The sequence below is a fragment of the Primulina eburnea genome, chromosome 4 (genome assembly GCF_022965805.1).
Source record: "Primulina eburnea isolate SZY01 chromosome 4, ASM2296580v1, whole genome shotgun sequence".
NCBI classification, from domain to species: domain Eukaryota; kingdom Viridiplantae; phylum Streptophyta; class Magnoliopsida; order Lamiales; family Gesneriaceae; genus Primulina; species Primulina eburnea.
In genome coordinates this window covers 890713-903477 of record NC_133104.1, presented here as the reverse complement: position 1 = coordinate 903477, position 12765 = coordinate 890713, and the positions used below count along the sequence as shown (strand labels likewise).

Here is a 12765-nt window from a genome sequence, read left to right as displayed (position 1 = left end):
TGATATTACGATCTAATTTTAATATCAGTATTATTATTCAAGATGTTGCGTAACTTGTTAAACATGTAAGAATTTGTGAAACACAAAATATTCAAAGGCGTATGCAAGAGAGTTGAAATTTGACTTCATTACTTTGTCAATCCATTGTTTAATTTACTTTTAACTATTAAGTTTCAAAATTTTGACCCCATTTTTTGAGATAATCGAGTCAAGTCGAACTCTTAAATTTTGAATTTGACTCGTTTATAATCGATCCGTACTCGAAATATCAAAAATCAATAAAATCAAAAATCAAAACTCTTATTTTTTGTCGGAGAGTTGACTCATTAGCCTACAAAAGAATATGTTCGTTAATGAATGAAATATTGTAAAACTTGAGTTTTATTCATTTAACTTAATGAATCTCATTAAACGATTACAGACGAGTTTTTATCAAATCAAAGTTCGAATAACTTACGAGCAACTTGGTTCATTTACATCTCTATATAAATTTGATTATGCGTAATGCATGTTCTTGCCAAAAAAAAATGTGAGTTTTAACAAGTGTACGTATTGGGATAGCTAGTTTCCCTTCCTCATCGCTCAAACCAGAAATTAATTAATTATTATTTTTTAGTTTTTATTATGCTTGAATTCGTGTTGTTTTTTCTACGACACGTTGGGTTGACCAGCTGCAACAAATTAAATACTCGTACATTTATTTGACTGGACCATGTTTTAGGAAATTCTCGCCCAAGAAATGACGTCACGTCACATATATTTATTAGTTTGCGTATGTTTACAATAATAGTTAATATATATCATTTTGTACGTGTTCGTTTCTTTCGCATACGAATGTGTGTAGAGGCAGACTGCATGGACCGGAAGGTGGGGTGGTTCGACCATAGCTCGTGCTATGGCGACAACTCGAGCTCGAGTCATGTATATCTTACTATATGTTTCATTATTATGTCACTCTCTGATCAGTTACCTTATATTGACAAATCATATGTGAACTACCTATTGAAGCGGAATTATCGTTCCGGGTTTCCTGAGAAATCTTGATCTTTGGAGAAATCCGACGAGCGTAGAATGAATTATGAGTAATAACAGTTTCCCAAATCTTATTTCTGGTGGTGATATGTAAGAATGTGGCACATTTTTAATGTCGTTCTTGTCTGAAATGAGCTTCTCCGTGATGGAAGAACTCGAGTAACCAGCGAAATTGTGCAAAATGCAAATATAGAATAAGCAAATAAAACATTGAAATTGAACAATACATAAGCTCAAGGACAAGGGCTGTTCCACTGTCAAAAATACAGATTGTCGTGATTAAATAAATTTCAAATACTGGGCCAATCTCTATCGTTATCCAGGATGCTACTTGGGGTTTTGGCCGATGCCCTTTCTGCTCCGAACCATTCCCCTACAATTTAAAAGGCAGCTTATTCAATCCTAGCATGCAGTTGGATGGAAATATTCTTAACATTACCAATCATCCATCTTTGCATCAACCATTTAAAAAGCGTAGTCTAGGAGACAATTCAAAGCTCTGATGACCGGTTGGCGTACTCCTGAACCAATGCTCCAAAGAGTGAAGGCCTTTCAAGCAAGTTAGACGGCCTGTCGAATTCTTTTGCTCTTCCTGTTTTGATAGCGAAGAAAGAATCATACTTCAGATGTACATGGAATAGTTGCATTCATTTTAATGTTTGATGAAGGAAGGAATATGAACAAGGAAGTCACCTGCATCTATGACCAGAACTCTGTCACAGTCCATCACTGTTGGAATTCTGTGTGCAATGCTGATGATGGTGCAGGATTTGAAGTCCTCCCGGATTACTTTTTGAATCACTCCGTCTGTATATGAATCGACCGATGCAGTTGCTTCGTCCATGAAGAGAAGCCGGCTTCTTTTTAGCATCACCCTTCCTAAGCATAGGAGCTGCCTTTGCCCCACGCTCCAGTTTTCTCCGTTATCGACAACTATAAAACACGGTGTAATAGTTGAACATTTTGAGTTACTGCTCTACTATCAAAGTTGCATTATCCTACTGTGAAAAATAAACACTGAAGCATGTAGAATAGTATAAAATACCAGCTGAATCAAGTTTCTCTGGCTTTTCAGAAACTACTTCCTTGAGTTGACACCGCTCTAAGCACTTCAAAAAGAGTCCACAGATCAGATAATAAGCGTCCAATATGCGAGAGAAAACAGAGGTAAGAAGAAGAGCACATCCCTTTGTTTTCTAGTTAAAGAACAGTTAAATTGCAGTTCATAACGTTTCAGAATGAAGAATTTGGAGTTTTAATCGCCAGATTACCTTCCATATTTCATCATCCGAATAAGACTCAGTGGGGTCAATGTTTCTTCTCACCGTTCCTTCAAAAAGAACAGGCTCTTGAGGTATGATGCCGAAACGAGACCTAAGATCATGAAGCCCCAATGCGGAAATGTCAATGTCATCAATGATTATTCTTCCATCTGATGGCTCCACCAATCTGAATAAAACCTGGATCAGCGTCGATTTCCCACCGCCTGTACGTCCAACAACACCTATCTTCTCACCCCCTCCAATGCTTAGTGTAATTCCTTTAAGGACTAATGGAGTATCTGGACGGTACCTGACCTGTTTATCAATAATTGTATCCAAAAAAAATGCCATGGTTGTCCCAATTTCTTGTGGCATGCTGAAAAATTTGACGAGGAGCATTGATATTATAAAAATTAATCCTCATTAGTATCTTTACCTGCAAGTTTTTCAGCTCGATATTGCCACGAATCGGCCAATTCTGTGGAGGAAAAATGTCCTTTCTCCTCCATTCTGCTTCTGATGGTATGACTGTGAACTGTTTTATCCTCTCAACTGAAACCATCTTGTTTTCCAGAAAGCAACTCAAGTACACAGCCCAGTAGAGCACAGAATTAAGCGATAACCCATACGAAAGGGATAAACCGATGTTCCCTGCAAAAGCATGTCATTGAATAATGCGTTAAAAGATCTTAATTTTTGTACTTTGCAAGGATGAATAATTATCTGATATCAAGTTGCATTGTCATGAAACTTGAGCATACCTGGATCAATTAAATTGCTAGGTAAAAATATCATAAACAGTACAGACACGCAGAGAACGAAACATCCAATAAGTTCTAAACGAAATCCCAGCCACTCATTGGATCCATTATTGTGGAAATCCATACGCAGATTTGAATTTACGCGATTAATATTATCCTCAATAAATCTTTCCTGCTTACTGAAACAACGGATTGTCATCACTCCTGATATACTCTCTGAGAAATGATGAATGACAGGAGCCTTTGTAATAGAGTCCAGTCGAGTCAATTCCCGGGATGTAGAAAGGTAATACCCCTGGAAACGAAAGCCCAACAGAGTAAAGTTCACTCATATGCAAATGATTTGTGAATGGATTAGCTCGAACAAATAAAAAGACGAAGAAGAAATTCGAGCATAGGGATAAAGACTTACCCTGTACCATATATTTAGCCAACCAAGTGGAATCAAAAGGATTGTAGTTGGCCAAGCATATTGACAAGTTATGATGATGATAGTAAGAAGTGAAGTATACCCTGAAACCGCGAGACTAAGAAAGAAAGGGATTATAATATCGACGTTGGTCTGATCAGTTGAAGCCTGCACATATAGAAAGCCAGTTGAGGGATTATATTTTGATACAAAAATCTTCAGATGTCTAAATTTTCATAATGAAAAGCTGTTATAGGAAGATCTACCCGAGTTAGAATTCGTCCAGAAGGTGTAGTATCAAAGAATGACATAGGAGCATGCAAGATGCTATGAAGAATCTGTTCGAAGAATTTTTTAGCAGTCTTTAATCCAATGACTGCAAACAAAGTTCCTCTTACCGCAACCAGTACAAAGGCAATGGCAGCAATGGCAGCATATATTTCAATGAACAGAATAGGGTCGAATGACGCTGAACGTTTTTCTGAAGTTTCATATGCCAACCAGTAGTCGTTTGACATCAAAGACCCTTGCCAAGCAAGATTAAAGACTAATGCAGCAACCACTCCTATCCATCCAAAAGACTCGGTGCAATATAACTTATAAACACGAGAAGTTATTTTCCCGGTTGCTCGCTCTTCATCCTTGACAAGCCTTGAACTTCCCCCATTCAACTCAGACCTTTCTTGGGAATCAACTTCACCATTTTCTTCTCCTAACTTAGATGATCTTTGACTAGATAATTTCGAGGAAGCTTTGTTCTCTGGGGTTGTCTCCGTCTCTACAAATTCCATCGATGCCTCATGGGCTGTTACTAAAGCTTTGAACTCCATGCCCATTTTCAGGAGTTCATTGTATTTTCCAGATTGAACAATCATCCCGTCTCTCATGACCTGGATTGAAGAAACCATCATCAATTACACTCTATGTCAAAAATAAGACGCATAGATCCACAGCTCGAAAATTGATGTTATTAAGATGTTGGAAGTTGAAGGCATTCGTACATACCAAAATTTGATCTACATTGTTCAAGAAGTCCACTTGGTGGGTAACAAGTATAATGGTCTTATCTTTGAGGGTTCCTCTCACACATTCCTGCAATAAGAAATATTTCCACACATATAGAGGTGACAATAATATGAAAATCGAATGAAATTTAAAAATATATGTGAAAGAGATAGTCGATTCTTCTTGATAAGACAAGACATCAGCACCTTGAATATGTCTGATCCAGTGTGTGCATCTACAGCACTAAACACATCATCAAGTAAATAAATGTCACAATCCTGATAAACAGCTCTTGCAAGTTGAATTCGTTGTTTCTGGCCGCCACTTAAATTGATACCACGTTCTCCGATTTCGGTTTGGTCACCAAACTCCATTATTTCCAAGTCTTTCTCCAAACAGCACACCCTGATAGTTTCCTTGTATCTCTTTTCATTCTTAGGCAAACCAAAAAGTATATTTTCTTGTACTGTACCGCTTTGGATCCATGACGTTTGAGCGACATAGGCTGTGGAACCACATACTCTGATCTGTGATGCAGAAAAAATAGGTCGAGTTAGTTCATAAGAGTCGGATGGTATAAGTTGAAAAAGTAATTCAAATGAGATCCTCAAAAGAGTTAAAAGTGGTTCATCAAGAAAATAATATCCATTAAACATAAGAATTGAAAATTGCACCTTTCCTGAGAGTTTGTTCATCTCGCCAAGAATCGTCGCCAGAAGGGAAGACTTCCCAGATCCCACGGTACCAACAATTGCAACAAGCTCCCCTTTTCTGATCTCAAAGTTTAAGTTCTTCACTATACCTTTCTCACTATTATCGTCCCAGTTAAACGACCCGTTTTTTACCTCCACACCAATGTCCCCTCCACAATCTTGAACCCTCTCAACTGATTTATCTTCCAACTCCTTGCTGGTCAGGAACTTATCAAGTCGTTCAAAAGAGATTATTGCCTGTGAAGCGGCAATCATCGATTGCGGGAAGGACCTAATTGGCTCTTGCAACATCTTTAAGAGCGATGTTGCAGTAAAGACTGTGCCTACGGTAAGTTGAACCCCGAAAAGAATAGCACATCCAAAGGCAATCGTGGCAAGAAAAGGCAGCGCACTCCATAGCACAACGACATTCGCAGTTATGCAAAACATAAATTTTGACAGCCATTCATATTCTTTTTCACGAAAGGACATGATTTTCTTGTTAAAGTATTCTTCCCATGCCTGGAACTTTATCACCCTCATGTAGTTAAGTATCTCATTTGTTGCCTTCATTCTCGAATCGCGGTTCATCATAATGTTAAATTGGAATCTGTTGTTTTTTCGGGTACCATACAACACAAACATGGTTAATAAGGCAGTTCCACCTAGTACAGAAAATGTTGAGGTGCCCAGGTACTGATATAGGATAACTAAGGCCACAGTGATTTGCAACGGCATAAGCCACAAGTTGTTTAAGTGCAACATCATATCCGAGAGCTGCTGTGCATCCACCGCCATGTAGTTGACCATTTGTCCAACTCCATGAGCTTGTCTAGCGGAGCCCGAAAGCCTCAACCCTTTCTTGTACAAAGCAGTAATGAGGGTGGATCGAATAAGCATCCCCAGTTTTTGAGTATTGAAGTTGAACTGGTGTGAGCTCAAAACTTCAACGAATTTCGCAATCAATAGAATCATTACTAGGTAGTATCCTTCATAGGGAGAACTTCTATCTCCAGATGTAAAATCAACAAACCGCTGTATAAGTGTCGGCCCAACATACATCACACTGAGCCTTAAGACTGCAAGAAACGAAGTGAAGGCGATTTGCTTCCAAAAGCATCTAACCAGCGTTTTCACCACAGGATGCTTCGAGTTCTCTACAGGCTTAGGCCAATTCTTTGTGAAAAGCTCGGCTAATACTTCGGCTCGGTGTTCCGGTGAAAGTGCTGGAACATCATCTATCTCGAGGGTAGATTTGTAACCTTTCTTTAGAAGGGGATTCAACCAAATCCAAAAGGCTTTGGACATAATAGAGGCCGAAGCATACCCAGTCACTTGAGATTTGTTCAAAAGCGGTTCGTATGGTTTGTTATCTGAATCCATAATTGGTTCAAAGTCCCTTAGCACCGCAATCCAGAGGACCCTTCAATTCCAGCAACAAGAAGAACTGACAAAGAAAAAACAATAACCTTTTTCGTGAAAAGAGATAAAATGTAAGAGGCTTGAAGTAAAGAACAAAGCTACAACGACATTCAACAATCCAGTATATTTGGAATCCAGACTTTCTACCAGAAGCTATAATGCATAAAACAGTGATTTCAAACAGTAATAATGCATAAAACAGTTGAAGAAACTGCTTTTGGACTTCAAACACAAACATGACAACCAAGAACAAGATGTCCAAAGAAGTTACAAAGTGTTCTTTGTAGGCAGGGAGCAAGAAAACTTAACCTTAGACATTGAACTACAGAAGAGACAGTGATGTAATATTCCGACAACCGAACTGCAGAACTTGAGCAAGAAAGTGTGGTAATCCAATAAAAAGATGACATTTTTGCTCAGAACTTAAAAGATAAAGCCAAGAAATGAATCGGGATTTCCTCTTTGATCCTCCCTGTTCTGGAACACCAGTCTATATATCCCCTGCTTTAGGAGAAAGAAGCACCATCTCGTGTACCGCCGCAAATAGTTGCGGCCCCAGAAAAAAAGTTGGCCTAATTAATTCCCGCAACAGATTGCAGATCCCTGTAAACCAAATATATTAGTTAAAAATTTGCTGCATTAAAGGTAATAAACAGAAGAAGCCGAAAAAAACCAGTAATAAAGATGGAACCATCTCAGTCAATCAACGATCTAATAGAAAACGAATTTAAGATCAGTAAAGGCATGCGCCTCCTCGATAAACTTAAAGGTGGGATGAATGCATGACGTCAATTTGCAACCGACTGAAGCAAAAGAGATCATTGAATACAAAAACAGAGAGTAATCAAGAATATGAACATAGAGGAGGACCACTTCCGCATGAAAAAAACAAAAAAATAAAGAAAGATTCAGGCAAAAGATGAACGAGTAAGGCGCAAGAAGGAAGAAGCAGGTAGCAGCGGTTCACGATGATTTATAGACAATATATATAACAACTATTCTACATCAAAATAATTATCGGTTGCACGAAATTATTCATCATAATTTATTGATGATATTTTTAAAAAACGAAAATCGAGCCAAAATTATTTTACCTCATAGTTCATGATCATCGCGATATTTAATATCTTATTACACTAACTGATTATTTAAAAATAAATATATGTTAAGTCTTTCGAATATTTGTTTTCGACCAACATTTGAATATTTTCGAATATCTCACAAAATATTCGAATATTTCAAGTTTAACTTGAACTCGAGAAAATATTTTAAACTATTATGAGCTTGAATATATCATATATGATCAAATGTTCGCGTTTTAGTAAAAAGTCATGACTGATAATAAATGTACAACTCAAATATATTAAATTATATATAAGCACGAGTTTTGAACCTTAAAATTTTTCTTATGTTCGACTTGATTCGATTTGTAAATAATAAACTAGAAAATGAATTAAAACGGAAACGTGTAATGTTTAGTTCAAATTTGGGAGAGACAAAAAGATGGACACTGTACAGCCATGAAAACGATTAGGTCTTGTACTTTCGTAACTAGCTACCAAAATAAAAGCGAGGGGGGTTTGGTGAAATGTTTATTAATTCTAAAATAATATTATACTATATTGTTTGAAGTAGATAGTATACATCATTTGATAAAATAATACTAAACATATTTTTTAATCTCTCCTAATTATGATGATTGAAAATTATGTTAAAATATGTAATAAATAAATACATATCTTAAAATGGATTTTATACCAGAAGAAAGATTCGTTAAATTTTCAACAAATTAACGAATCAATAACGTAATAAGAAATTATTAATTATTTTTTTCTATGACGTGAGAATTCGTAGCCATCATCTTCGATGTGCATTTTGTAAACTATCGGGCTAACACAATAGCTTGTAAATCACGCTAACCAAGTAAACCACATTGTGTAAGTCTTGTGTGACATACTTACTTATCCAAGAACATGTAGTAAAAGAAATCAAAATTATAATCATTAGTCAAACACTTATCTAATATATCAACTCCGATGTCTCGTGTGACAACTTAGAAAGAAATTATTAAATCTTGATCAAATTGATGATTTGGCGTAAAAAATAGTAAAATGACTAGTTATCGGATATACCAAATGATACTTTGGCTTGGCTGTAAAATGAATGGTGGAACCCATGCAATTTTTATTCAACATATTTAAAGTTCAATCAAGGTAGGAATAATTAGGCAAAATTTCGTATTTTGTGAGACAGATCTCTTATTTGGGTCATCCATAAAAAATACTGTTTTTTATACTAAAAGTATTACTTTTTATTGTGAATATCGGTAAGGTTGAACTGTCTCACAGATAAAGATTCGTGGAACCGTCTCACAAGAGACCTACTCGAATAGCTAACATTTATTTTCTAGTGCGTGCAAAACACAATATGTTTTTCCCGACTGGTCCTAATAAAATATTGTTTGAAAAATTCATCTTGTTTGTTTGTTTGTTTGTTTTGTGATACCCCTCACATGGTTACTTGCACATGGGGTGAGAATTTGTTTTCCGTCATCTAAAAATGTATTCTCATTCGCACATATAGAGTAAACATTGATGTACAAGAATCATCACTTCAAAAACGGAGGCATTAGCGATTTAACCATCGCTCAAACGTCGCTAATGGTTTTTGAAACAGTTTTCAAATCAATTGTGAAATCCATCATCGTTATTTTAGCAACATTATGAAGAAACAAAATTGTTACTATCAGTGATGGTTTTTGCCAAGTCGTTTCTACTTCGATAATATTTTGTCAAAAATCCGTCGCTAATCTGACCCAGTATAATATGTACCGTTCCAGTTTGCAACGGTTTTAATCAATCCTTCTTTAACCAAACCGTTGTTGATTTAGCATATGAACATGTTGCAACTATAAATTTTTAGGTGTTTGTTAGAAAATATATATAAAATATGTAGTGATTGTTGATAGTTATACTATATGTAAAGAGTTGGAGATTCTTAGTGGTTCGAATAATTGATTTATTAATTAAAAAAAAAAACCTATCAACTTAGAAATTTAATCTTTTAAAAAAATACTTCCATCAACTTAGAAAAGTAATCCTTTTTTTCATTTAACAAAAACAACATAAAAATCTATTTTAATAAATTTATAACTTACATAACTATCATACCTCATTAAATTTCAAATTAAATTCAGATACACATTACCTAAACAAATTACAAATATGTTTAATATAGTTCCATTATAGTTTTTCAATATAAAAAATAAAGAATTATCCACACAATGACACTAGTTTTAAATAAATATGAAATTTTTATAAGGATATTTTGGAAAACAAAATTTAATATTATATGCATGAAAACTATATAATATGTCCTTTTATAATCATATAATATAATACAAATATAAAACGATATAATTTTACAAGGGGCTTGAAAATCATAAGGCCCATGTATGATATCACCTTAAGGCCCAAATATCATAAGGCCCATGTATGACATCACCTTAAGGCCCATGTATGATATTTCCTTCTCTCTCGCTTTTCAAGTAAACCTCTGTTCTTTGAGGGTTTAAAGGCGAGACTTGGTGCTTTTGTGGCTAGGGTTTCGTGTCTTTGCTCTTCTGCGGATCAAATTCGAAGATGAGGTATTATTTTATCTCACTGTGGTTTAGGGTTTCGATATCCTTGTTCTTTTTTCTAGTTTCGCATTATCGTTCAGTAAAATCTCAGAAGGTTAGCATAGATTATCGAGGAATTATGAGAAAGTGAATATGCAATGAAGCTGATTTGGGGAAAGATTGTGTTTTGTTTTGGAGTAGCAGCGTTTTTTTTAGAAATTGTGATTCATGGATTGAAACTAATCCAACATCAGAGGTGTATGAGCCTAAGTTAACGAGTAATTGTTATCTTTTGTATTTTAGTGTTTGTTACTGTCTCTGTAGGAATTTTCTGCTTTCTGGTGGTGCGTTTTGCGTACGGGCCTTGCCATGTGTAGAATCTGCATATATTTTACTATAGAAGATTGAATTTATATTAACGATGGGAACTGGTTGCATGATCTGTCTTTTGGTCTTAGTTTAAAGAAACTCGAGAAGAGATAAAAATGCAATTGGTTTATTGCAATGAACGTCGAACACAAACATTTATTTATGTATTTTTTTACCTGTCTATCGACAATCTTCTTGCTCTACAATATAGTTAAATATTGAAGTGTTTTGAAGTTTTTTTTTCAGCAGTTATAGAAAATTGGCTAATAGTTTATGAGACAATAATACATGTATCTTGTAGCCGACATCCCGAAGTTAAGTGGGCTGAAAGGGAGGACAAGGTATATCTGACAGTGCAGTTGTCGGATGCTAAAAATCCAAAGGTCAAACTTGATCCAGAAGGGGTTTTTACTTTTTCCGCTTCTGCTGGGACAGACGACAATCTCTATGAACTCAAACTTGATCTTCTTGACAGAGTTAATGTAGAGGTGAAGTTTAACTGTTATTTTGCACTGACCGTTGTTGTATAATTTTTATGCATTGGGTGTTTTTCTCTTGTATTGATCTTGGCTTCTTAAGTACTAAGACAAGTATAGAACTCTAGTCCTTTGTCTGCAGTATTTGAATTCACTCTTTAATCGTTTTGGGCCAAGCACTCAACCTATGGTTTACTTAAAAATATCTCAGTATGTCTTTTCCATAGAAATGCCAGCAAATTGGTGTGACATAACATTTTTAATTTGTTTGTGAGTCTTAATTAGTGTTGTTAAGGATGTAGCTTCAATCGTTTCTGCTACCCGATAAATAAATCTCGCTAAAGCCCTAAGTTTTTGAATATTCTTAACTTGTTCCATTTTTCAGGAGAGTAAAATTAACACTGGGGTGAGAAGTATTTTCTGTGTTATAGAAAAAGCAGAGGCAAAATGGTGGAAGAAGTTATTGCGTGGAGGTGAAAAGGTGCCTCACTATGTGAAAGTAGATTGGGATAAATGGGTTGATGAAGATGATGACAGTGGTATGTTTTATATTTTTTTTACATATGTTATTTTCATTTTTTGACGACTTTCGATAGAGATTATTTAGACTCATGATTGATTAGGTGGGCCTGCGGATTTGGACATGGGTGGTATGGATTTCTCGGTAAGCTTTTCATTTTTTTTTTGTCCTGATTCTGGATGTTTGCGGTTACAGACATTTAACGGTTATTTTGCCTCAATATATTATGCAGAAATTTGGAGACATGGGTGGCTTAGGAGGCATGGGTGGCCTGGGGGACATGGGTGGCCTGGGAGACATGAGTGGCCTAGGAGATGATCCCATTGGAGATGACTCTGAGGATAGTGATGATGAAGGTACTTTTGCATTTTCAACTTGGTACATGTCCGAAAGAGGCGTAATGGAATTCTTTCGCACCCTGTTAAATTGGTTGGCCTTTTTTTGTAAATAAAAACAGATTCATCACGGTGATACATATTCCTGGTTTTTGTTATGTCCGCACACACACAAGGCAGACATTAACTGCATGTAGCATTGAAATGTTGCTGAAGAAGAGAATTAAATTACTGTATCGTTTTTCCGAATCACAAAAGATTTGGCTGCGAGTGTGCTTGAACATTTAACAATGTTACAGAGAGGGCTGCTTTGCAACAGTGATGTTTAAATTTGGGAGCACCGTACCACAGGGCCAAATGGTTTTTGGAAACAGTAATTTTAACTTCAAAATTTCATCATCTTGTCTTGTTTTCTGTTTTTCCGTCTTTAGACATGCATGAACCCAGGATTTGTTTAACCACAGGGTTCTAGGATAGTTTGATCTATATGTTTCGCTGGTAATAAATCTATTGTCATCAACCAATTTCTTGGCAGAGCAAATCAAGATACCAGAAGGAAAGGCTCATGACAAGAAGGCAGAGGGAGAATCAACCAAAGACAGCTGAATGTTTTCCAGTCTAATGTCTGTAACTTAGAGAGCCTATGCTATCTTCTGGAGTTGTTTCTTAGCGACAAAAGCGTGCTTTATATGGCATAATGTTTTTCTTTTTGCTTGATTTATTTAGCTCCCGAATCGCTATACGTTTGTGGTTTGTACCACCTTGGCTGAACAACTATATGTATCCAATCATGGTGTTGTGCTTTTAGCTAATTCAAGTCCTTCCTCGAGGAATCATATGGATATGAAAATACCAAAGCATTG

At 36.0% G+C, this 12765-nt stretch overlaps 2 protein-coding genes across 5 annotated transcripts; one reads left to right on the top strand and one right to left on the bottom strand.

The window, feature by feature from the left end:
* Positions 1-1242: 1242 nt before the first annotated feature.
* On the bottom strand, positions 1243-7529 carry LOC140830436 (ABC transporter C family member 14-like). 4 transcript variants are annotated; one of them, XR_012117625.1, is made up of 13 exons: positions 6893-7529; positions 5144-6608; positions 4676-4996; positions 4470-4556; positions 3731-4354; positions 3468-3632; positions 3056-3350; positions 2731-2945; positions 2304-2609; positions 2078-2141; positions 1726-1965; positions 1472-1624; positions 1243-1405 (listed from the first exon to the last, which is right to left on the bottom strand). XR_012117625.1 is itself a non-coding variant. In XM_073193736.1 (13 exons), exons 2-12 carry the CDS (start codon positions 6542-6544, stop codon positions 1524-1526), a joined length of 3819 nt encoding a protein of 1272 aa, XP_073049837.1. In that variant the 5' UTR covers positions 6545-6608; positions 6893-7529; the 3' UTR covers positions 1243-1405; positions 1495-1523. The 4 variants fall into 4 exon arrangements, 3 of the variants coding, with proteins under 3 accessions (XP_073049837.1, XP_073049835.1, XP_073049836.1); XM_073193736.1 differs by having other exon boundaries at positions 1495-1624; XM_073193734.1 differs by having other exon boundaries at positions 1243-1624; positions 6893-7186; positions 7257-7529.
* Positions 7530-10075: 2546 nt separating this feature from the next.
* On the top strand, positions 10076-12714 carry LOC140830435 (uncharacterized protein OsI_027940-like). The gene is made up of 6 exons (XM_073193733.1): positions 10076-10229; positions 10873-11059; positions 11433-11586; positions 11671-11711; positions 11800-11923; positions 12438-12714. Exons 1-6 carry the CDS (start codon positions 10225-10227, stop codon positions 12506-12508), a joined length of 582 nt encoding a protein of 193 aa, XP_073049834.1. The 5' UTR covers positions 10076-10224; the 3' UTR covers positions 12509-12714.
* Positions 12715-12765: the final 51 nt, after the last annotated feature.

Bases quoted from the DNA above. Each gene is read 5' to 3' on its own strand.
- LOC140830436 (XM_073193736.1), bottom strand. From the start codon at position 6,544: ATGGATTCAGATAACAAACCATACGAACCGCTTTTGAACAAATCTCAA. The intron at 4,355-4,469 runs GTATGTACGAAT...TCTTCAATCCAG, and splicing joins ACAATGTAGATCAAATTTTG to GTCATGAGAGACGGGATGAT. The intron at 2,946-3,055 runs GTATGCTCAAGT...ATGCTTTTGCAG, and splicing joins TAGCAATTTAATTGATCCAG to GGAACATCGGTTTATCCCTT.
- LOC140830435 (XM_073193733.1), top strand. The intron at 11,060-11,432 runs GTGAAGTTTAAC...TCCATTTTTCAG, and splicing joins TTGACAGAGTTAATGTAGAG to GAGAGTAAAATTAACACTGG. The intron at 11,924-12,437 runs GTACTTTTGCAT...ATTTCTTGGCAG, and splicing joins TGAGGATAGTGATGATGAAG to AGCAAATCAAGATACCAGAA.